Below are 26,441 nucleotides of genomic sequence, written 5' to 3' on the forward strand. Positions count from 1 at the left end.
TTCTCCAAGGGCAACCCACTGAGTTCCATCACCTCTTTCCCCAGAAAAAAAGCCCTGAACATAAATAAATGACGATGAGCCAGGAAGTCTGTGAGCTGCTTCTCATTAGTCAAATATGTCCACCAAACTGTAATCATGTAATGATTAGCATTGCCCTGACATCAATAACCCAGGCAAGCCCCATTTCATCAGATCTCAGAAGTGAAACAGGCTCGGCCTTGGTTAGTAATTGAATAGCAGACCTCCAAGGAAGACCAGGGTCGCTATGCAGAGGCAGGCAACAGCGAAGCACCTCTGTTAGACTCTTGCTTTGGAAACCCCATGAGGGGGTGCTACAGCTTGACAGCACTTTCCACCCATGATAATGAGGAGGGGATGAACATGAGCATAATTTGTCCAGGCCCAGGCCAAGCACTGACAAGCCAGTAATCGCATGGAGACACAGGGCAGAACCAGCGTGCTCATAGCTCCTCTTTGTGTGAGTTAACTAAATGCATGGAGAGGTCATGTTTTCAGGGCCAGCCACCTCATGTGGTTGGGCCGCAGACTGCCAATTACATGAAATTACGAGTTGTGGATTCAGAAATGGGGAGGGTATACTGTAATGGTGTGAATCTCAGCCCCAAGAGAACATAATATTATGGGACCTAGACATACAGTTGCCAACTGACTGGGGAAATAATGGCCTTGCCTTGGGGTATCTGGGCCAGTTGCCAGTTAAAGACTCTATCACAAAAGATCAAAGGGAGGGTCTTTTCGTCCCTCTGGTTTTCTCCTCCACCCAACCATGCTTTTCATTCTAAATTGGAGGGGGTTCCTCATCCTTCTCATCCCATCCCATCACCCCATCCCATCCCATCATCCCATCCATCTACCTCATTGTCTGCTTCCTGCTCTCCATTTTCCTCATTCGCATTACAGTTGGCAGGTGCATCTCTGCCATTTTCTGTCTCTTCAACAACTTCCTTCTTCTCTTTCAAGTCCTTGGTGGAGATCTTGGAGCTGGTGTCCATGGTCGTGTCTGACATGGCTGGGTGGTGTCAGGGGCTTCTAGAAAATAGAGCTCAGTACAAAAATAAGCCCCAAAGCATACTCGGGTCTGGCAGTGTGGGGAGCCACACAGCAGGAGCCACACACTGGACTCCAACCAGCTGCAGAGACCTTCTACCTCTTGAAGGCTATCTTGAAGTTGGGTATAAATGGGAGGCACAATTCTAGCCATGCTTGTGCTGCGTAGAGTGCCAGACTGAGGCTGTTAAAGGGATGGCCCACTTACAGAATGCTGATGGCTTTCCCCCTTGATTCCAGACATCTCTGGATGGAGTGCTTCTTCTGTGTTCTTGGGCATGTGAATGGATAAAGTGCTCTGAAGAACTCTCCAGTCACAGCCCAGCTCCTCTCCCAAAGTTCTCAGCACGCAATCGTGCACGTGCAGAGCAAAAAAAAATTGAAAGAAGGTGGGTGACAATGACAAAAGTGCCCAACCTCCCTTCCCAAACCGCAAGATAGGCGTTTTTGGGAAGTGTGTGTAGAGGCTGTGTTTTTGGAGTGACTCAGCAAAATACACACAAAAAGCAGGCAAAAGGTGGGAATAACCGGATGTGTGAAAACAGCCAGCTGTACTGGTGCATACTCTTCAGTTTTTGCCTTGGATCTTCCAGATGCTTAGTAAAGAAAAAAATTCTCAGCTGAGCACAAAAGTGTCTGTTTGCACTGTTCTCACCACAAAATACCTGAACTTTCAGCTTCAAGGATTGGTAACCGTAGCTGGACTGAACATTGCAAAGGCATGTCCCTGCTCAGAGAATTTATGAGCTATGAGCATCTTTGCAGGTTACATCACACAATGAAAAGTTGATTTGTGAGTGCATTTGCCCCAGGAGGCCATGTCTAAAATGGAACTCACAAATCCTGGCCTTTCACTATGTGTTACACAGTCTTCAATTGCCTCTGTTTACTTAGGACAGTTTATTTTCTGGTTCTTGTCTCTGGAAATTTATAGTCCTCTATATGTGCCTTTTTCAGGGTGAATAGGAAACAAATAATACCCCCCAATAAACTAAATATAATACAGGTATGTGCATTTCTATATGCAACATTATGCACAAATATAGAAAAATACAAAGATTCCAACTGGAACGGAAAAGATCAAACTAAATACATACTAATTACATTTATATTGCAAGATTCCATAGAGAAATGGAACTTTAGCAATGAGTGCAAGTCTTATAGGGCCATCCTAATGAGAGTTGCGCCTTTAAAAGGGCTCTAAACTTAGGATCGTTTCAGGTGGGTAGCCATGTTGATCTACAATAGATGAGCAAGGTCTGTGGCACCTTAAAGACCAACAAGATTTTTCAAGGTATAAGCTTTTGACAGTCAAGCTCCCTTCCTCAGATATGATGATACATATCTGACTAATGAAGCTTAAGTCTCGAAAGCTTATACCCTGGAAAATCTTGTTGGTCTTTAAGGTGATACTAGACTCAAACCTTGCTTATTTGCATACGATAGAAATGTTTAAGATGGCTTTGCATATTAAGTGTTTGCTCTCATGAGAACATGAGTAATATATTAATTACAAAAGTCAGATTTTTAAAAAATGGAGAGGGGCTATGATGATAGTTTATTACATTGTTAAAACAATTACCAGTTATTGTAAAGAGAGTATTATAAAATGGTATCACATTGAAGACATTTTTGAACTATATGTTTACAAGTAAAATGGAATTACCGTCTTGTTACCGTCTTGCTTTGGTATGCATGGATTCTTTCATTTCCAGGTAAATATATCCCTCCACCCATTCTTCCCTTGAACAAGCTATAAAAATTTGCAGCTATGGACTTGACTGTGCACACACAAACACAAATGGCATGGACAATTTAGTACTACATCTCCCACGATCCATGGTTTTTCCAGGGAATAAAAGAGGCTTTACAAAGGAAACTGGGAATAGTAGTCCCATTGTTTCCATGCCTCAGGTTAGGGCGAGTTTCTAAACACCTGTCCTTCACTAGGGAAGCAGTTCCTTATTAAAAAAAAAAATCCCACATTCTTGGCCACTCCTTTTGAGCATACAAGCAATCCAGTAGCTATCTGAGTAGCAGCCAAGCAGGAACTTATGGACAAAGCATGTTAGAGCTTTAAGGTAAGGAGCTTTTGGAGTTTTTAGTAATTAATGAGCCAGGTATTGGTGAAGCTTCTGGCTAGATGCCTGTGGTTCAATGAGATATCAAGTTAACAGTTTTTAATAGGAGTGAGTGAATGCCTGGTTTTCTTATATAAGTACATGGGAAAGACTCCGTCTTTCCAGTTGCTGAGGAGAAAGCTCCACCCACTTTTAAACTACTTATAGCTAGGATAAGTACATATGTTCAAAAAACAAAGTTGCAGTTTAGCCTGGTGAATGAATGAATTTGCTGCAAGTTTTGTTATTCCTTTAATTTTATTGTCTCTGCTTCCCACGTGGCTAATTTGTTGTCCTTCCAAACAAGAGTTGGACACATTGCAAGGGGCAGCTCTTTTTGCTCCTGGTTGGACATTGTAGAGCTGTCTTGAGAGTGTTTTAAGACGGGGGTGGGCTGGGCCATTAGAATAACAAACTGAGTCATATGGCCCCTGCTGTGTTGATACCAACTCAGGGGCAACTCTGCATTGACTTGCGCTATGCTGACAATAACAATGGGCATAGGCTTGCTCATTGAGTAAGCTTGGGCTTTTTTGTCATTGTCAACATGGCACAGGCAGCCTCTGCGGTATTACCAGCACCACAGGACCATTTGGCTGAGTTTGCTTCTAACTGCTAGTGGCTCTCCTGGGCAGTGGCCTAACAGGAACTTTCTCAGTAAGTTAAAATGCCCTTGTTTGAAGATGGAGGGCAAAGAAGAGAAAGCACAACCCCCACATCCTTTCTGTTTCCATGATTCTTCCTCATTGGGGAGAGGGCTTGTGAGTCAGCATCTTTTCTTAGGACTTCTTGGGTTACTGTGGACATGCTTTCTGGAATGGGTGATGTCGATGCAAAGTTGATGAAAAGACAATGTTTTTGTGTCAAGGGGAGGCACTGAACAGTGCTTGCTCCCACAGGTAATATGGAAATGAATGCTTGTTATGATAGTGAGGTGAGGTGAAAGCAGTATCAGATGCTCTGCTAAGGAACTGCATAGTGTTTGAGGTATCCATCCATACGTCTCAAACAAAGGTATGAGATATTCCAAAACACTTCATCCCAGTAGAACGCCAACGGGGCCTGCCTAGCATCCACTTAGCTCTCTCACTCTTGTGGGATGATGGAGGTCCATGTGGGCTAGAATACCACAAACTGCAGAGTCGAGAAGACTTGCGCCTAAACACTCCATGCCTGAAAATAAAGCTCTCAGAAAACAGCTCTACCCTTTATGTGGTAATTGTGTTTGCCATAACTATACTGGTGTCTCCCACAGTAAATGCACTGAATGTGAATCACACCCATGTACAGAAAGTCAGTGTGGTAGAGTGGTTAGAGAATTGAACTAGAGCTTAGGTGTTCTGAGTTTAAATCCCCACCCAGCCATGAAGCTCATTTGATAACATTGGACTAACCATTCTCATTCAGCTATCTCACAGAGCTGTCACAGGGATAAAATGGAGGATGGGAGAACCATGTATGGCACCTTGAGCTTTCTGGGGGAAGGGCAGGAAAAAGATGTGCCTGAGAGCCTTGGCACCTATATATTAGTGTTTAAGGGTCAAAACAGATTAGACTCTGGGGTATCTGTGGCTGGCCCCTCCTTTTAACTGCAGTTACACCTGCGTAGGAGATTGATTCAGTTTGGAATTCCATGGGAAGGGAATAGGGATTTAACCTTCCACCCTGCACAGTTTCACTAATCAAAACTGGGCTCATTGTTAGTGCTGTTTAAAGGAAAATACAGGAAAATATGAATACCTTTTTCCTTTCAAGGGCTAAATTGAAGGGGGACCAAGTTAGTTAAACCCCCTCTCCCTTCTTCACATGGTCCCAATCAAAACTTGGTTTCTATGCAGCTATTCCTTCCCTTTACAAGATTGACAAGAGATCTGTAATCTCCACCATGCTTCATTTGACCTTAAGGTTGCATGTCTGTCTTTCATAGTTTAAACTCTTGCTGCTAGAAACATGGATATCCCATGTGGAAAGCATATTTGCTATGAGCCTTAAGCTCTCAGAATAAACAGGAACAGTGTCATTTGTAGAAAGCTAAAGTTTCAGATTACGTCCCAGGAAACTCCTCTAAAGACTTTTTGGGGAAAATGCTACTCAGATAGAAGTGAATGAAAGATAAACAGGTCTGCTGGGTTCATGGACTCTTCCTTTTGGCATTAGCAAGAGAAATTAGAGAAGAAACAGGCTTGTACAGGCCTGTGGTATGCTTTAAAGTTTTCTGGAGCAGGAAGAGGGAAAAAGCCATGGTGAAAATAAGGACCTCGCTAATGGTAGCTAATAAAATTGACAGCCTTTACCCTGCCCCCCCCCCCCTTTGGCAGGGCTCATGTTTCTTTAGTAGCTGCCTGGCATGTAGAAATTTAGCAGGTTTTCCTATCACTTCATCTCCATCATGCTAGCTGCATGTCAGGCAAAATTTGAAAGTACAAGAGGCCCATGGTGGTGGGGGTAGGGGTGCAGTTCTAGAAGCTTATTCGAAGATTAAAAGAAGAACAGCAGACCATGGCATCAAGTCTGAGCAGAACTATAGAAGACAGAATATGAATAGCGGGGAGGTTAGGAGCATTGCATCTAAGGTTGCTAACTCTGGATTGGGAAGTTCCTGGACATTTGGGGATGGAGCCTGGAGAGAGCAGTTTGGGGAGGAGAGGGAACTCAGCAGAGATGTGATGCCACAGACTCCATCCTCCACAAAACTGCTCTGGCCGGTGGTGGTAGGGGAAGGCCCAGGGACTAGGGCCAGGAGGCAAAAACTTCTCAGGCCAGCATGCAATGGGTGCACTCTGGCTGTGATGACATCACTTGGTGGTGGGCATGCTCCCATTCTTCAACGGGGCCCAAACTGCACATTACACCAAGGTAAGTGCTGGGCCCCTCCCTCCCACCAGGAGGGAGGGTAAGGGGCCCTGGCAACCCTATCCCATCCCAAACAGAGTTATACCATTCAAAGCCTGTTGACTTCAATGAATTTACAAGTCTGTAACTCTGCTTTAGAATGGCAGTGTGAAATCCTGTTTTTTTAAAAATGTAAATCTGTTAATCTACTTTTTCTGGCACTCAGTTAGCCCATCCCTGCTCTTGGTTATGTTTAAGAATAAAAGCCTTTTATATACATATTTCTTTTATTACCTGTCCCAAATAATTGAGATTTGCACATTAGTAATCCAATGTAAAGGTAAATATTCTTACATTATACATTGTTGTATATTTGACAAAACATTTTTGTCTCTCAACAGCAAATTATTCAGATATTTGACATAACTCTTGGCCAAAAAATGACTGTTGCAGTGTTATTATAATCCTATGGTTCTCTGTACAAGAAATATTCTGAGCTAAACGTGCAGTTGTGAAAACACAGTTTGAATGAAGATTATATGAGTGATAGAAAAATATGTATAATCTTTAATTCCTGGATTATGACTTCAAATATCTATAAATTTCCAGTCTGCAATTAAATTATTTGGGAAGAAATACCATTTGATTACATTTAGAAGAGTGATCAAAAGAAGGTGAGGATGAAGAAATTTCCTCTTCCTCTGGGCAATATAAGAGCTATATTTATTACAGAATTTAAATGATCCAAGGACAGAATTAATCAAAGGATGAAAGAAAGGGAAAAGAAGAGAAAATTAAAGGGAAAAAAAACAGTGGTAAGAAATTAGAAATTAGATGTTGACATTAAATACTCGAATCCCTATCAGAGAAGTAATGCCAACCCATCCCTTAGGCTTCTTGAGGCTATTGCCTAGGGCATCAGAGGTGGAGGGGCACTGGAGGAAGTTCTGCTTGAGGAGTCCCCATATTTAGCTACCAGTGACAGGCCCATCTTTGTGGCTCTCCACGGGATGCGCTTCCGCAGGCAAATTACCCTAGCTCCTATGCTGTTGTGTTTTAGGTGTATCTTCTTTGTATATAGTGTTTAGGTGCCATCAGAATTAAGGCTCTTATTCTCTTCTCCTTGTAAGGGTTGAAGCTGTTTCTTTACTCGCATTTTTACATTTTTGTTTTGATATTTATGGTATTTTGCTGGTATTTACTGGTACTTAGCCTAGGGACGAGACATTTTTTAAAAACAGTGAGCTCAAATTTTTAGATCTGTTTGGGGTTTTTAAAATTATTGTTCATACTACTGGTTTTCATTTATTCATTGTTTTCAGCATTGTTGCTTTTATCTTGTTTAATTTCTCTAAGCTGGGATAGAAATGTTTTGAACAAATGAGTATAGGTGGTATCTAAAAACAAATGGGAAACATGCTGTATTAGGCCCATCTAGTCTAGCTTCTCATTTTACTCAGTGGCCATTCAGACAGTCCTGGGAGGCCTATAAATGGGGCAGAAATCATCCCTTCATTTTTCACCCCCTCCAGAAAATGGCATTCAAAGGTATACTGTCTCTGCCTGTGAATGTTTCATTTAGACGTTATGGTTAATAGCTATTGATGAGCCTATCCTCTGTGAATTAATCTCCTTCTCTTTTCAAACCCATTTAAGTGAGCAAATATTGCTACATCTTTGTGGCAGTGAACTTAATAAGGTAAATAAGTGTTGTAAGGAAATACTATTTTTTGTCTGTATTGAATCTACTGCCCGAAAATTTATTTGTGTTCCAGTTTCAGGGGAAAGGGAGAAAAAAAAATTACCTCTACCTCCTTTCTCCTCACAGTGGGTGAGCCCAGGAGATCAGTGTGAGTTCTTCTAGTCTGCAGCCACTGTTCCATGACAAAGAAGGTCACCAGCCTCCAGGAGGGGCCTGAAGATCTCTGAGAATTTCATCTGATCTCTAGATTACAGACATCAGTTCCCCTGGAGGAAAAGGCAGCTTTGGGAGGGTAGACTTTATGTCATTGTTGTGGATTTCCACAACAGTCATTATGCCCCACTAAGGGCCTCCCCAACCCATGCCTCCCCAGCTCCACCTCCAAACTCTCCAGGAATTTCTTACTCCCCAAGTTGGCAACTCTATAATAAACACACAAAATATGATAGAACAGCAGTTGCAATTATCCAGTAAGCCCTGATCTCCAGTCTGGATTCAAGATATGTTACGACTGATAGCCGAAACAACCACAGAAGATGATGAGGGATCAGTTTTGCTTGCTTGGCATCAAGCAATCTATGAGATCTGAAAACATAGCTGCAGTGCAAAGAATTGACATAGTGCTGGCTTATTATGTTCAAACATAAACAGCAAACATAAAATGAGGTCTGTGTGGGAGGTAGGTCCTTGGAAGTACTTTTAATATTCTAAAGTAGGAGTTCTAAGGCCCAATATAGAAGTGGGTAATATTCACCTACAAAATCACAGTATTTGGGGTGTTTTACTTCCTGTGCATTTTCAAACAATCTGTCCATTTGATCCATAGCACCACCCAGGCAGATTTATAACACTAGATATTTCATTTGCAGTCGCTCCGTTGGCTACCTATCAGCTACTGTGCTCAGTTCAAGGTATTGGTTATCACATACAAAGCTCTTCATGGCCTTGGCCCGGCATACCTACGGGACCGCCTCCCTCCCTATGTGCCTCCATGGCAGCTTCGTTCATCCAAACAGGGTCTCCTGCAGGTGCCACCCTCTACATGAGTGAAATCAACAGCAGCCCATACATGGGCTTTCTCTGTGGTGGCCCCCATCCTGTAGAACGGCCTGCCTGAGGTGGTTAGGAGTAGACATGGGCATGAACAGAAAAAAAACCTGAACATGGTGTTCATTGTTCGTTGCCATCCACGAACAACGAACATTGATGAACATGACCTGTTCACGAACATGTTCGTTGTTCATTTTTCATGGGGGCCAGCAGGCTCTCCGCCTGCCATCAAGATCCTACCACACCACTCTCAGAAACCCTACCTGAGCAGGCAGCAGGAAAGGTACCAGTAATAAATAATAGCTTGGCCCAGAGCCTGGCAGCAGCCCTGGAACTTGAAAAGGTATATCCGTATCCCACCACACACAAAGAAAATTCAAGCTCCAATGCACTCTCCCTGTTTCTCTCTCAAAATGCCAACAACAACTGTCTGTCCCTCTCCACTGTCTGCAAAACCAGAGCTGGGAGCCCCCCTCCCCCCTGCTCTTTGCTTCCTTGTAACAAATTTGCAGCTCCACCCTTGAAAGGAAGACTTGCCTATAAAGCTAAATTGGGCTTAGATTGGGGTTTCTAGGGCAACAGCTTGAGTTCAGACAGGGTTCAGGCCGTCCCTGCCTCCGGTTGCCAAGGGAATTGATTGCAGGTGCCAGACTGTCTGGCTTGACGAACAAGGCTTGCAACGACCACCTGTTCGTTTGGAATGGGGCCTCACAAACAGCTTGTTTGCAAACAGCTTTTTTTTGTTTGTATTGCTGTTCGTGCCCATCTCTAGTCAGGAGAGCCCCGCTCTCCCAGCTTTCCACAAAAGATGCAAAACCAAATTATTCAAAAAGGCTTTTGTATTGTAGGGAGGCAGCCCCGGCGCCAGGGTTTCTGGCACTGGAGGTAGCCTCGCGCACGCGCCCTGTGTGCGAGCACGCCCCAGAATACGTGATGACGTCATCATGTGATGATGTCATCACGTCGCGCTGCCGCAGGGTGGCTGAGGCGGCGCGAGGAGGCTGCCCACGCGCCGCATGCCCCTGTCCCGTCGTCGCTGCTGTGCCTGCCTGGGGGTGCTGCGCCGCCGCAGGGTGGCTGAGGCGGCACGAGGAGGCCGCCCATGCACCGCACGCTGCCAGCCGTCCTTGTCCCGTCGCTGCTGTGCCTGCCTGGGGGCATGCAGTGGCGGTGGCAGCAGTGGCGCGGGGCTAGCCGGCGGCGATGTGGGGCTGACTGGCAGCGGCACAGGGTGTGCGCCTCCACCCCCGGCACCCCCTCCAGCACCCCCTCCAGCCCCGCGGCACCTGCGGCCCCCGCCTCACCACCTCAATGGTTGCGCCGGCCCTGTAGGGAGGGGCTCTCAGATGCTTTGCTAATGAGTTAAGGACCATAGACTTCACCACTCTGTTGCATTACGTACTACCTGTTGTCTTAAATATGTGCTCCGATGAGCTACTTGTGCTTCATGTGGTCTAATGTCAGCCCCAGAATTGCTTATGTTCTGTTTCAGCATTTCTTCAATTCTGTATTGGATTCTTGCTAATGCTACATCTTTGTTAAATTGTGTTTATTTACCCTATGACATTGTTTATGGAAATGTCCTTGAAACTGACTGTACTAATCTCACACTGTGTAAGCCGTCTTGAGTCTCAGAGAGAAAGTCGGACCATAAATGACACAAACAAACAAACAAACAAAAATGGCAGAAGAACCCTATTAAATATCCCCCAAACTTGGCTGTGGGCATCTGAAATGGAATCCAGGTGGGTCTTTGGCACATGAAGGTGGATCTGACCCTTTATATCAGGACTTGGATGCCTGGCAATGTTAGTGTGGCATTGTGCAACAGACCTCTTAAAGCCATCTCTTGACTGAGCTGCTAGCATTCTGGACCATCGTGTCAGTCTGCAACTGGGTGGCTGTGCCATTTTTGCCAATTCTCCACAGGTATGTGTGCGTGGGGGTGAGGGGGAGACACATGAAGTTGCCTTATGCTGACTCAGACCACTGCCCTTTCAGAGTCAGTCTTGTCTACTCTGACTAGCAGCAGCTCTCTGCGGTCTCAGAGCCAAGCTACAAGTGACTTTTTTCACGTGGAGAACACTTGATTGTTTTTGCAAGTTTTCCTGGGAACTGAAGTCCGAGTGTCCTTCCCCTCTCTGTTAGAATCGCTGCCTAAAGAGCCAGAGAAAGCTGGCTTGTGACTGGAGGAACGATTTACAAAAGCTGCCATCGCTGGCTTTCTCTGGCTCTTCAGGCAGCGATTCTAACAGAGAGGGGAAGGACACTCGGACTTCAGTTCCCAGGGAAACTTGCAAAAACAATCAAGTGTTCTCCACATGAAAAAAGTTACTTGTAGCTTGGCTCTCTGACAGAGGTCTTTCACATCACCTACTCCTTTTAACTGGAGCTGCCAAGGACTGAACTTGGAACCTTCTGCATACTGAGCGGATGCTCTGCCACTGAACTATGACCCCTCCCCTCAAAAGCATCCCTGCATAAGATTGACATTCTGGGTTCAGCATAGGCGTCTCTTGGACGCACCAGATTCTTACATGCAGGAAGTTTCCGAAACGAAGCTAACTTATCAGGGCGAGGCCATTGCTGCACCTGGAGTGTTAATTTTATGCAGGGATTTAGTTGCCGTTGTTAGGTATGAAGCATTAAAAAACCCTTCACCACTCCCTACCCCACCCTGGACTGGTATCGTCAGCAATGATTCTGCCACAGATTGCTGCATGTATAAAGTCATTGTTCTCAGAGCTCTGATGTGTTCACAAAAGGAGCTAAAAGAGAGCAGGGAACCTGCTGATTCACTCTGTCCCGCTTACTGCCTCTTTAAAAGGGGAAGAGTGAGTCTCTTAAGAGATGCTTGTCCCCGTAGTATTTTTCAAGATGGTTGAGTGGGTATGGAGAATTTCTGAATGCAGCTGGGAGTCGTGACATTTACCAGATGCCCTAAAATAAACACAAGACCTGTTCCAAAAGTTTACTGGGTAAAACTTTCAGCGGCACCAGGTGACAGAGGGAAATGCGTTCTCTCTTTTCCCAACTTTGCATATGGAAGCAAGAAACATTTTTAAATGGCTGAAACAGGAACATAATGCAGCTTAAACTGCAAAGGCACCCTAGGACAGGGTGTGTTTAGCAGTATCTGTTTGGATACCTGTTGCCTAAAGGAATCGGTTTTTTTTCAAAATGCTGTACAAGTTTATCTTAGCTTCAAGGAATGATGCGGAACATAAATTTTTATCTCCTAAGCAGTAAAACACAACATTCAGTTTTTGTAGCACAAATGGTACAGTAGCTAGTATGGTTGGACTTAAAGGTTAGGGTCTCATTTATATCTGAATAAATGATGCCATTCATTTAGCCAGAAAAGCAACCATACACTCGGCTCAGATGTTGGAAGCATCTTCAGCAGAGCATCTTCAATGTACAGGATTAGGTAGCAGGTAATGCGAAAGACTTCTGCCAAGACCCTGGAGAGTCACTGCCAATCAATGTTGACAATACTGGCCTCAATAGACTGAAAGGATCCGATACCATTGAAGACAGCTTCGTGTCTTCCTGTGGCCAAAGGAACTTGGAAAGTTTCCTCCAACTTTAGCGGCTCTTCTGCCAACAGAAATGGGAAGAAGGCTCCTTTTGATGGAGGAAGGCTTCAAACTTGGGTTGCCAGCCTCCAGGTTTGGTCTGGAGATCTTCTGGAATTATATAGGATCTTCAGACTACAGAGATCTGTTCCCCTGGAGAAAAATGGCTGCTTTGGATATGGACTGTCTATGGAATTATACTCCATTGAGGTCCTCTGACTTCCCCAGGCTCTGCCCTCAAATCTCCAGGAATTTCTCAACCCAAAGTTGGCTACCCTACTTCAAATTTTGCTTAGCTGATTGGTAGATAAAGGCCACCTGCCACCCGCATATTGGAGAAGAGCAGTCTGTCTGTCAGTCCTTTCCCTGTCTCAGTTGGGTAAGGTTTTCCTCATTGTTGTGGAAGATCCAAATTCCTGCTTCACCGCGAAACAGCTCTCAGCTTTGTCTAAGCTAGCCCACAAGGTTTTAGGAGGCAGAACTGCTGCTCTGAGATCCTTGAAGGAGGACAGGATTCAATGGAACAAATAAAAAACAAACATTTAGACTTGGTTCAGACATAGAGTTGGAAACCGCAAAGGATTTCTGTGAACGATTTGGGTGATTTTCACAGATTCCCCTCCTGTTACAGGCCTCTATCCCCCTTATTTATTCATTTATTTAGATATTTATACCCATCTTTTCTCCTCAAACGGGAATCCAGATTGGCTTACATCACTGTTCTCCCCTCTTCTATTTTATTTCACAACAACAACAGTCCTGTAAGGTTGGTCAAGCTGAGTGTGTGTTTGATCGGTCCAGGACACCCATCAAGTTTCCATAGCAGAATGGGGATTCGAACCAGGGTCTCCCAGATCCTAGCTTGACTCTCTAAACACTACACAGACTGTCTTTTAAAACCCTGTTTTTGTATTGTGTCTGAACTGAAGGTTAGCCGTTTTACATTTGTTAGTTTTGATTCAGGCTTGGGTTGCCAGGTCCCTTGGGGCCCAACCTGGGGGACAGGGGGATCGTGAGGGACGTGTGTGTGTGTGTGTGTGTGTGTGTGTGTGTGTGTGTGTGTGTGTGTGTGTGGACTTTAATAAAATCAGCCCTGTGCGAGGGCCTTCCCTTCCTTGTCGCACTAGGAATGATATCATTCCCGGCATGACAAGGAACAGCTCCTGCATGTTCTGGAGCTCCTGGGCTCCTTTCCCTCCTGTCGGCCAGGTGAGAGGTGGCGTGGAGTGGACGAGAGCAGGGCGACCACTGCTCCCACCAGGGGACTGGCATACTGAGATGTAATTTCCTTTGCTTGTAGATGTAAATTATATTGTTTTTCTGAGTTGTGTGATATTTTAAAAACATTTTTAAAAGCATATCCATGCTGCAAAAAGTTGATTGGTGTTTCTCACCAACATGCTTTAGTAACTGGTTAACTTGTATAAATGATACTATTTGTTAGTAGCTCAAGAGATCAGCATTGACAGAGTCGTATATTTTCAAGCTGGCTGTTGCAGTCTTGTATGGATTTTTTATTGATGAATGAGTAGTTTGAGTTGTGCCCAAGGATTTCTTTCAGTTATATGGGAACAGAACAAAACAGAAACTCTGGCTTTCTGTTGACTACACAAAAATACCTTTCTGATACCAGCAGCTTTGACATTTACTGTCATTTATATGCCATGATGGTTATTTCCAGCAACAACTAAACAAGGCGAAGGATTCCTCTTTTTCTCTTTGAACTTTCCTTTCACTTTTGGAACAGCTCTGTAGAACTGTATACCTCTGTATTCTCCCCTGGTTAAAAGAGTAATATAGACATCTGTATGTTAGAAGTGTAATATATATATATATATATATTACACATATATATATTCATGTCTTGTAAATGTATACCATGGAACAACCAACACGGAATTTATGGCTGTGTTACCTTTTCTCCTAGAGCTGTTGTTGTTAAATGTGTGTTAGTGTTTAGCTCTGTTATAAACCCTTGTTGTCCAAGTTTTACAATGATCTTAAAGAGTCAGCATGCTAGACCTGATTTGTAATATGTTATGTGGGCGATTTATATACAGGTTGATCCCTGCTGATGTTGGTGCAGTGAATTGTGACTCCATGCGCAACAGCATTGCTTTAACTACAGCCCAAAGTGGTAAAATCTCAGCAACGCACCTATTTTCCTACCGGCTTAATTGGAATGTTGGGGCTTGTGTAAAGGAGAATGCTTATGTAGTGTTTTCCTTATATATTCCACACCTTTTTCAAACTCTCTGTGCCCAACATATTAGGGTGGTGGTTAATGTGATATTTTAAAGTTGGGAAGCTGTTTGTTTGAAATAGCTCCCACGTGAAAAATGGAAAAGCAACTGTTCCGGAATATGAAAAAAAAGGCTAGATTGGAAAGTTTTCTCTGGTGTACAACTTTTCACATGCAAACAGCTCCCTGCATGAAAATAAGATGGTGCAGTCACTTTCTGAGGATTTTTGCCACCTCAGAAATATGTGTGGAAATCAACTTGCAGGTATTGGTTTATTTAACACATTTGTAGTCTGTCCTTTGTCTCAGGAGGACAGGTTTGTGTGTATATAGTTATCTCATTTTATCCTCAAAGCAACCCTTTGAGATGCATTAAGTAGTGAGGAATGACTAATTCACACTTACAGCAGCCCATTCAGAGCACCTAAGAAGGGACGGTTTATGGGCTACTGTCAGGCTTGGAGCCAATGCATGCTCATGTGCAAAGGTTATTTGTGAGAACCGGTGTTTCCATAAATCTTCTGTTTACTCGTCTAGATGAGGAATTACCCACCTTCAGACCCAATTTCCTGCCCCTGAAGAGTTGAGGAAGAAAAAAAATGAATCTCCATATACTGACACTCTAGGAATTTCCACTAGTCTCCAAGATAAAGTCCATAGAGACTAGGGGGCAGCCTAGAGCATCACCAAGAAGTGACATCAGGTTCTCTCCAAACTTTGTCCTTCCCAGGCACTTCCCCTCAAATTGGCTGTGGCAGTAGGCGAGACAGCCCCTAGAATCTCTGAAAGCCTAACCTAACTCAAAGGGTTGTTGTGAACATAAAATGGAGGAGAGGCGTGTGATGTAAGCCACTTTGGGTCCCCATTGCGAAGAAATGCAGGATATAAATAAAGTAATTAAGTAATAAATATAATGGAAAGAGGGACAGATAAAAGGTAGGTTGGTTCATGGGTGGGAAGGAGAAGAGGAAGGGCCAAACAGGTGACACAGGATGGTATTTCAGCTGTGTTAATTGATCCTAAAAAGTGGCCACAAAGGCAGGAAGGTTGAAGTCTTTCTTTCAGCTCCCCCCTGCCCAGTTTTCTCTAAGCCATGGGAGGGAAAACAACAAGTTCCTATACTATGTATGTCTTTTTTCACTTTCACATTGTGCCTGTCTTTTTTTCTCCTGGAGGAAAGCTGCCAGGAAAAAGTAGTTTCAACTGGGGAAATGATATGTAGTGGAAAAGCTCTATCCTCCAGTACTGCGGGCTCAATCCATATCCACCTACCTACCCACCTCCAGTGGTTGCTTTTTAGGGGCAAATAACATTTTTAGAGTTCCAGTTACAGAACTCTAACATCATATAGTTATGCCCTCAGTACTATTGGTTTAAGTGGGAGAGAGTTAAACATAGAGTTTCCCATTTGTATCAGTGGAATTGAATTCCTCTTGGCTGGAAATAGTGACCTCTGGAGAGAGTAAGGTTGGGAATGTAGATTACAAAGTGCTGATAGACATGTTTGCTATACTTGCTCTTCTTCAGCAGATCTTTAAACTAAGTTTCTGAATCATATCTAAAAGATGTTGGAAAAAACATGAATGTGTTTTGTTTTCTGTACAGACTCACAATGCTACATAGTGCTTTGCTGCCCTGTAATACTCTACAATGACTTTATTATACAAAATGGCCCTTTTTTTTGTGATTTAGTTTATTCAGATTTCCAACCTGCTTCATCTCCAGGCTCTTATGATAGGTGAAATGTTTTTAACAAATCAAACTCGGATGTGCTCTCCCATTTCTTTGAGCAGAGAAGAATTCCTGGAGCAGTGCTACAGCATTTGTTTCTTTCTGATGCAAAGGCGCTGGGGATTTACAGTGCCGTTGTAAGATTTCTTTTATTTACAAATATAGAAGCAGAGCATAAGTGGAGGCGAAGAGACACTCCTGCAAGATTCCCAGAGAGAGAGAGATGCTCCATCCCCGCGTGCTTCACTTTCTACCGACTTACACTTTTCCCCTCTACTCCTCTCTTTTTGTCTCCAAATTAAAAAACTGCAAAATTGTGGTTTCTCGCCTATAATCTGCCAAGCACTCATCTCCGATCTCACCCCTGAGGGTGAGTTTCCTATTTAGGGGACCATCCACAGCCATTAAGGAAACATTAACATTCTTTCAAATAGACACATTCACAGTAATCAGATTTCAAACTCACAGCAATAAAAACATCCCTGCTTTACTAAAGAAAGAAAGAGAGAGAAAACCTAACATAGAACAATGCAATCCCAGCTCTTCCTGGCTTGATACTGGCACCCAACCACAGCTTAAATCTGAAGGTGCAAAATGTGCTCATCCCATGATACGAAGGTCTGAGCCTGATAGTTCTGTAGGGCCACAGTTAGGCATAGCTTTCATGTGCCTGAAGTCCCTGCTTTGATTGCTGGTGCTTCCAGATGAGAGGATCTCAGGAAATAGTGCTGAGAGACCATTGACTGTAAAGTTGCTGCTGTTTACAGCAGTCAGGTTTAAATGAGACGGACAGATGTTATAAAACAATATAAGGTACTGTCATGTGATCAGGATTTCCCATGTACCTTCAGCCAACATTTAATGATTTATTCAAAAACATTTCTGTGTCACTTTCCCAGCCAATTGAGGATCTCCAAGGCAGCAAACATTTCAAACATTAAAAAGCATTTAAAATACATACATACACACATACATACATACATACATACATAAAATATTTAGAACAATTAAATCTATAAAGGTATAAATATAAGAAATAAGAACACACAAGTACGGAAGAAGACTAGTAAGAATAAGGAAATGCCAATAAAACAAAAAAGTCCTTGCCCGTTGGCGGAAGACAACAATAGAGGGATATAGACGAATCTCCATGAGAAGGGAGTTCCAAAGTTTTATGCAGTGACTGAGAAGGTCCTGATTCTACAACAAACATGTTAATCTTGAGGACGTCACAAGGTTCTTTGACAATATCTTATATACTTCATAAGGCAGGATCTAAAGATGCTGACTTTCTTTCAGGCAAGTTGCATAACAGAAGATACTCTGAAGCCAGAGTCATGGAAATTCCCTGGTTGCTGATTGGCTTGTACAGTTCCTAGTCCTGAAGCTTAATGGTGGTTGCTTTCTAGGTGGCAGCAAAGTGTCAGCATCTCTTGGTCCATCTGGAAATAATAATACAATAAGATTCTGTGTCTACGTGCATGTGTGCACGTGTATGTAAGAAATACTGTGCAATCCTGGTAAGCTGCTTAAGTTTTATATTTAGTCTGTAGAGAATTCTAGGGGAAAGTTAGTATAGTTGTGTGGCATGGACAGTAAAACATTATTTGAGTATAACACAGCAAAGTCTTCTTAAAATTAAACTCCATTCGGTTAGTGATCTTTTTTTTTTATGATACATGCATTATAAATCTGTCTGATAAGAGAAGATAGTGCAATAGAGGGATATTGGAGAAACCATGAATGTTAAATCAAAGCTATTATCTTGGGATAAACTATATTTTCTTCTCATTTACGGCTATGGGAATTCACTATGTAGTAATCTGCAATATGAGTAATCTGCATAGCTTTGTAAAAATCTTCTTTAAAAAGCCACAGCTGCCAGAAATTGAATGGTGACAGATAATGAATGACTAGTTTTGGTTTATGGCCTTAAAACCAGTTTAGCTGTAACCTAACTAGTAGGAATTTAATGAAACGAGCTTTGATCTTCCCCAAAAGTTGTCCAAGTTGGGAAACAGCGTCATATCTGTGTTCAGCCATCTTATGCAGGCAAATAAGTACTCAAGATAGCATCCTACAGGTATGACCAAAGTAATGTTGGAGGGAGGGGAAGATCAATTAAAAGTCTTCTATGAATTCCTTACCCAAAGGTTCAGCCGCACTTTCTTACTGTACACTGGAATGTGTCAACTGCCTCCACTGAAAAGTGTCCTTCACAAAATGATAAGAAACTTTGGTTTGTGATCTTTGATGGCTATTCACTCCTTATAAGCTATCACCATTGAATGCTGCAGACATCAAGTGATGACTTTATATGTGAACCAGACCAGAAGTCACACTACTTATATGTTGCTATCAGACTATCATTTTTCTGGCCTTTTTCTTCCCCCCTCCATTTATTTATTTATAACATTTATATGCTGCCTTTCCACACAAACAGGGTCTCCAAGGTGACTAACAACATATATAATATTTTAATGTTTGAAAATTTTTACAGTGCAATCCTAAGCAGAGTTACTCCTGTCTAAGCCCATTGATTTGGGCTTAGACAGGAGTAACTCTGCTTAGGATTGCACTATCTGTATCTGTTGTTTGTATATTTGTAAAAATACAATAAAATATAAACAAATACACAAACCAGAGAGGAGGGCCAATTGGAGTTTACTGGAGGTACTCCAAATGAAACAAAAAGCTGGGGGAAGACAATGACAGAGAGAGACAGGTGAATCTCCCTGGGGAGGGAGTTGCAAGATTTGGTGCCATGACCAAGAAGGCCTTTCTTGGGTTGCTACCCGTAAAGCTTCAGATGGTGGTGGGGGGCACTCAAAGATGACCAGAAGGATTGGGTAGGTATGTATGGAAGAAGGAAGTCTTTAAGGTATGCTGTCCAAAGCTGTATATGGCTTTAAAGGTCAATACCAGCACCTTGAATTGAGCTTGAAAGCAAATTGGGAGCCAGTGTAGATGGATTTTGGTGCCAAGACCAACCCTTTGCTGCATTGAACAAACTGCATGCTTTGGACCATTTCCCCAGTGGGCCTTCCCCATTCAATAATGTTACAAAATGGACGCACTTGGTTGGACCTAGTTGGACCAAAAGGCCATAGTGGATCATAATGAAGGCTTCTAAAATGTATAAAGCTGAACGATCAAAGCCTTAATTGTGTCCCAAAGGTTATATGAAACCAGTTTAGATGCTGGAATAACTAGTTGAGCTGATAGTTGCCCATTTATGGCAAAGTAGACTGTGTCTTCTGGATAAAAGTGTATGCCATTCCACAGAATTTGCACCAGATCTCAGATGCCTTGGGCATCTGTGCCATTAAAACCCTCAGTGATGGTTGCTCAGTCAGTGGCCTCCTTATCAGCAACTAAAGTTTGCATGATGGTGGAGTCTGATTCCCATTTTACTTCTGGAGATGACCCTTCCAAAGTCATACTAATATCTATTAATATGACTGTGTGCCAACTGGAAGGTTCGTCTTCAGAAGTAATGGGAGACTCAGATCCATGAAGCTTACCCTACTGTTTGCTGCCTGATAGTTAATCTATGACTAGCACATTTTTAGACCTGTCCATCTAGCAGCAGTCCTATTAATCAGCTTTGCCATCCCGAAGTCTTCATATTGCCTAGGATATTTTCTATTAAACAGAGATAAAGAAGTGACATCGATTTCTTGCCTGTTGCCCTCTGGGCTCTTAAATCTATATCGCATGAGAGCAGATAGTTCACTCTTATCTTTTATTCATCCCCCCTGCTTGCAAAACCTGTGGCTGAACTCTGATATCTCAAGCAGCAACTATGTAAATGTTTATTGACGCTGCAGTCGTTAAAGGTGGGGGGAGCGTTGCATCGGCCCATTGATACAGGAAATCCTTAATTCTGACTCCTTGAGGCAGAGAGAACAGGAAAAGTTGCCTTTTGGGTTTGGTGTGAGTGTGATGTTGCCTGTCTGTCTTGGTTCCTCTTTTATTGCAGATCCTCATCTGTGTTAGCCGGTGGAAGCCTTTCATCTCCCAACCAAAGAGACTTCTCTTTTGACCCCTCTACCAGTCAACTACAGCAGTCAAAGAAAATGAGTCTTCTGGATGTTTTGAGGTTTAGCTTTGTAGAAATGAATGGTACAGCAGCCACAGTGACCTTCTTTGTGATCCTCTTGATTCTACTGTGTTGGTAAGTGAATTCATCAGAATATGGGAAATGCTCAGAAACTGGGTACCCTGTTCAGGCAGTGAGAGTTCAGTTACTAATTGGTGACCAAATTAAAGTTTCTGTCCTGCAGACAGCTGCATTTCCATGGACTTCAGTGGGACTTTACATCGACATAACTCTGGGCAGGAAAGCAGTCTGAAAGTTATGTCAGCCAGAAGTTGTGTGTGTGTTACGTATGTTGAATATTAGGTTTCCTTCCCTGAAGATGGATGCAATGGGTGTGGAGGAGAATTATGAACAAAATGAATATGGCTGCAAGAATGAATCTGTGTGATTGCTTGTTAAAACTCTGGTAATTGATTTTAATTGAAACCATCCACAATGAAAGGGTTTCAGAGCTGATGGCACTGTTGTAAGCCACCTTTGTACATCTGTTCAGTCAAGCAAGGTGTCTAAGATGACTTCCACAACAATGTGTTACTTACTTGAGAGAAACTTAGTTCAATTAAATATGTTGACATGCTGTAATATTTACACTGGTTAGAAAGTGAAAAGCAAGGCGGATAATCCTCTAAAAATGTTTTGTTACTTCAGAGTCCCAAATAAAGAGCTGTATATTGGAAACTCACACTGAAGCAAATAAAATAATGTTTTTGGTACTGGCTTAAACTGGAGAATAAAAAAACACTTTTATTAAAGAATTTTAAACTCTGCCCCCAAATCTTCATAGGATTTATTGGGTTGGATCAAATATGTTTTTCCATGGGTGGCAAAGGGAGCAAAAGATTCCCTAGGGATCAGGGTCCCTGCATGGATGAAAGTCATGCGGGACAGGGGCTGCAGGAAAGAGGAGAAATAGGTGAGACTGAGTGAAAAAGCTGGCTGGATGCAGCCCGTTATATTTGCCTTGAACATATTGTTGCAGGATAATATTGTAATGTGAACATAAAAGGGGATCAGATATCCTTTAGGTCTTCAAGCTCAAATCAAATGGCAGTGTAATGTTCCCAAGGACCAACATTCCACCTATATATACCTGCCCATGCCCTGCGATTGTCTGCGGAGGCTCTGCTGAGGGACTGCACAGTCACAGAAATAAGTTGATAGGAAACCTATCAAGAGCTGTCCCTAATCTTTGGAACACTTGCCCCTGGACTTGTGTTTAGCCCTTCACTGTTTCCTTTCAATGTCACCTAAAGTGTGGTGTAGTGGTTAAAGTGTTGGACTAGGAGCTGGGAGACTGCGGTTGGAATCCCTGCTTTGCCATGGAAGCTCGCTGGGTGACCTTGGGCCAGTCACACATTCTCAGCCTAATCTACCTCACAGGGTTGTTGAGAGGATCAAATGGAGGACAGGAGAATGATGTAAGCTGCTTTGGGTTCCCATTGAGGAGAAAGGCAGGGTACAAATGAAGGAAATAAAAAGATAAAGACTTTGTTTTCTCTCAGAAGGGCTATTTAAAGCAAGTTCTTCTTTGGTTTTTAAACATTTTTTGCTATTTTAGTGCTTTTTGAATTAATTGTATTGTTATGATTATATATTTGTATTTTTTCAATTTGTTCATGCCCTTGAGCGCTTTTTCTTAATCTGGAAAGGAGGTGGCATATGAATGACCTAAGCAAACAACACAAATATAGAACAAGTTTGGCAATAACATGTTGAAACCTAGGCAGGATCCTGCAATCTTGCCATAGATGGACGCAGTGTTTGTGCACTGTGCTAGAACTGCTGTGATATCACTGGCTGGTTCCAAAGAACATGGTTCCTCTTTTAGTGTCGAGTACATGTTGTCATGGCCTGGCTGAAAGTGTCGACACAGGCACAAGGACAGACTCAGTCTACCCATGTGGGTGCTTAAACAGGATGTGAGAGCTGTGAAAAAAAGAGACTGGTTAACATGCAGTGCAGACACTGCTGTAATAGTGGTGGATGGGGGAGTAGATTTAGTATTAATTGCATTTCCCTGCTCTTTCTCTGAGGGGCTCAGGGCAGCAGACATAGCCCTCCCCTCCCTCATAACAAGCTAAGTGGCTCAGGACCTCTTAATGAACCTTGTGGCCGAAAAAGAGTTCAAGTCCTCATCTTTCCACATGAACACATAGTGCTGCCTTAAAGCATGTCAGACCATGTCTATCAAGGTCTCTATTGTCTTTTCCGACTAGCAGTGTCTTTCTGGGGTCTCAGGCAGAGCTCTTTCTCCATTGCCTATTACCAGGGCTTTTTTTCTGGGAAAAGAGGTGGTGGAACTCAGTGGGTTGCCCTCAGAGAAAATGGTCACATGGCTGGTGGCCCCGCCCCCCTGATCTCCAGACAGAGGGGAGTGACCATTTTCAAGAGGTTCCGGAACTTCGTTCCCCCGCGTTCCTGCTCAAAAAAAGCTCTGCCTATTACCTATTCCTTTTAAGAACTCAGTGCAGCATTCATGATTTCCCCCTTCTCTGTTTTATCCTCACCGCAGTCCTGTGAAGTAGGTTGGGTTGAGAGAGTGCCTGGCTGGAAGTCACTCAGCAAGCTTCATGGCTGATGAAGATCTGAAACTTGGTCGCCCTTGCCCTTGGGTTGGACAGAACTCCCAGTCCTAGCCCAGTACTCCAGCCATTACATTCACACTGAATTTGACGATGCTTGGTTCCCCACAAAGGCAGTAGAGAGAGCTGTGCATCTATGTTGGCCTGAGGCATTTTACTGCAAAAGTCCACGCTACAGGAGCACTTCTGGTTTCTTTGTAATATCTCAGGAGATTTTGGAACGCAACTTCCCGCTAAAGTCCAGCAGCTGCAAACAAATTAACACACGAGACGAAAATTGTGTTCCAGCATTCTCTCTGCCAGGATACGGCTCCAGATATGCAACCTTTAGTTAGCATCTGAATACTTCTTTGTGGGTTACCACAGAAATATGATACCCTACTAATAAGGGCAGCATTTCAGTACGGAGGAAAAGAGGTTCTCAGCAAGATTTAAAATCCTGATTTTAGAGATATTAAAGATTAAATTGCAAAAAGCAATGTATTTTAAGAACATTTGTCAGGGTTACTTATAGCAACTATGTAATATAACTATATATAACTGCAATCCTTACAATTACTGTAGCCATGTTAATCAACCCAAGTTAATAGTTACCTCCTTTGTCCCTGTGGTTTGTATATCTACTCAATAGGCTCATATAATTATTTTTTATAACGGTCATTCGTATAGAATCAGCAACTTGCTTGAAATGTAGATATACATGATGCATATTCCCTATGGGGACTGAAACTTGGTGTGGGTTACTGCCTTACATGGCAATCCAAAATGGCACCTCTGCCCAAGCAACACTGTGAGATGCTTGAATGGTGGAGTCAGCCCTGCTACACCTTTTGTATGATTCTTTCAGGGGTGGCCCGGTGAAAGTTTATCTGCCTTTACCAAGAACAGTTCTTGTCTACAAGGTTGATCTATGCAGTATGTCACTATGGAGGTGCCCAGGATCTGCATTCACAGAATCATAGAGTTGGAAGGTGCCTCCAAGGTCATCCAGTCCAACCCTTTGCACAATGCAGGAAATTCACAGCTACCTCCACCCTCCACCCCCAGTGACCCCTGCTCCATGCCCAGAAGATGGCATTCCTTCGTGCAGTGTGCTTAGGATTGATGCTGTTTGTGGTTGGCACTTCAGCTTGCTCCATCTTTGCTAAATTTGGATCCTGAAGCTATTTTCAGAACACCTGAAAAACATTGCCTCCATAGTAATTACAGAGTAGGATGACTTGATTGACCCTGAGCAATCCTTTTTTGGTGGTGAGTGGGAGGCGGGAATGTATGGCAGCCAAATAATCCTGTGCTTATCGAGGAATGAATGCTTTTAGTTTTCATAGATTTGGTCTAGAGCTGATTTGTATTTAGAAAAAGAGGTAACTTAATTAAGTCTGATTTGGTGACCTGCCTTCAACTAGAAAACAGGGACGACTGTTGCATCCAAAGCAAGTGTGAAGCTTTAATGAGCTTTTAATGAGAAAGTGTGAGGTTTGCAAAACTTTAATATCTTTGGGTGGCAGATGCTGTGGTTCATCACACAAAGTATTATTATTATAAATAATAGTTTTTATCTTTCGTTGCATATTGAGCCGAGTCTCCCATGCCTAGCTGTGGGTGTATGCATTCCTTTTGTGGCTTTCCTCTTGCTGTCTGTGAATGTGTTGATAAAATAAATGCAGGAACTTAACCATCCTTTTAAAGTTTAATGTACCATAAGCTTGGCATTATGAAGAAGCTGTCACAGCTTTCAGACATCTTTGTTCAAAGTGGATCTTCAGTGTCTTGTCTAAACAAACTTGAGTGAGAAATGTGGAAATAGAGGGATAGATGTCTGTCTGTCTGGTGTGTGTGCACATGTGGGACATGTTTCAAAGTGAAATGTTTCAGCATTCTCGAATGGGTGTTTAGGATGCTTCACTGGAGGTGTTATCTTGCTGCACTTATTGGATTAAGAATGTAAGAAGAGCCCTTCTGGATTGGGCCAGCGGTCCATCTTATCCCGCATCCTGTTTCTCACAGCAGCCAACCAGTTTCCTTGGTGAGGCATCAAACAAGGCACTTAGGTCAAGGCCTTCCCCTAATGTTGCTTCCTAGCACTGGTTATTCAAAGGGTTGCTGTCTCTATGGAGGCTCCATTTTGTCACTGAAGTTGGTGACCATTGGTGAACTTCTTCTTCATGAATCTTTCCACCTTCCTTTTAGAGTCATCTCTGCTCAAGACCATTGCCACATCCACAGGAGGTGAATTCCACATAATTCATTAAGTAAAGAATTTCCTTTTGTCTTCCCTGAATCTATTACTCATCATTGGGTACTCTCCAAGGAAGAAAAAGCATTTTGTCCACCCCTTGCATAATTTTATAGGCATCTATCATGTCCCTCCTTAGCTATCTTTTCTCTAGAATGAAAATTCTCAGATTCTTCAGCCTTTGCTCATTGGCACTTGATACCCTGCCCTTGACCCCTTCTGTTCCTGAGATACGTTTGCTGTTTTCTATTTCTAATGCAATTTTTCATGTGATACTTTAATTGTTCTTATTTATTTATGTATCACCTGCCTTTCTCACTGAGACTCAAGGCGGGTTACACGATATAACAAATAATTCCATCAAAGAGTAAAGATCTCTAGTGAACAAAGCAATTCAGTGGGGGTAGGATTACAGAACTGAAAATAATGCAAGCAGAAAACTGTCTAAGGCAACAAAACTGTTTAAGGCCTGTCATACCATAGTATAAGAAGGGTTACAAAGGTGGAAGATATTTTATTGTAACTAGAACTGATGATACATCCAATTAACATTGCAATAGGCTATAATACTATCCTTTTAATATAGTTCTGATCCATTTATAAAAATGTCCTTGGAAACATTTCTGTTTTGCACATTCTATGACCCAATAGAAGTATAGGGGCCTTCCTGATAACATTTTAATAAAATCATTATTTGTATGCCACTTTGAAATCTTTGGATGACCAGTGGAATAAATATTATGTAAACAGATGAAATTACTTGCAGGTGAGGCACCCCTTATAATTTCCAGTTCTTTATTAAATCCCAGCACTGAATTTCTCTTCTTAATTAATTTACGGCAACAGCAGGGTTGCTTTCTGTTCCATTATCTGATCCTATTAAAAAGGCTATGTAAAACTCTTATTTGGTGGTAATGACAAGATCAGACCTTGTAGCTTATGATGCCTGGCACTTGACCTAGACTACCTCCTTCGTCCCAGTATTCAAATAAATATGGGACACTGTGCAGTATGTCTCCGTACCCATCTCTGGGGATTACCACAAATGGAGCTGGGCCTTAAATACTTCCTTTGTTAGGCCCATGTTATGGAATGATGCACTCCCCTCCACGTGCTGGCTGATAGAGGGATTTGCAAAAAGCAAAGATTACGTACTCAGGCTAATGCCAGCAGCAAAACATTGTGCATCACTCGGCCA

At 42.7% G+C, this 26,441-nt stretch overlaps 1 protein-coding gene across 1 annotated transcript in view; it reads left to right on the forward strand.

Annotated features, from left to right (window-relative positions):
* Positions 1-3,063: 3,063 nt before the first annotated feature.
* The window catches only part of TBXAS1 (thromboxane A synthase 1), a 294,793-nt gene continuing 271,415 nt past the window's right edge, over positions 3,064-26,441 (forward strand). The window contains exons 1-2 of the mRNA XM_054989134.1: positions 3,064-3,149; positions 20,306-20,500. Coding sequence (XP_054845109.1) covers positions 20,403-20,500 — 98 coding nt within the window. The 5' untranslated portion in view covers positions 3,064-3,149; positions 20,306-20,402. The remainder of the gene's footprint in view (positions 3,150-20,305; positions 20,501-26,441) is intronic.

The sequence above is a fragment of the Eublepharis macularius genome, chromosome 9, assembly GCF_028583425.1.
Source record: "Eublepharis macularius isolate TG4126 chromosome 9, MPM_Emac_v1.0, whole genome shotgun sequence".
Classification (NCBI taxonomy): domain Eukaryota; kingdom Metazoa; phylum Chordata; class Lepidosauria; order Squamata; family Eublepharidae; genus Eublepharis; species Eublepharis macularius.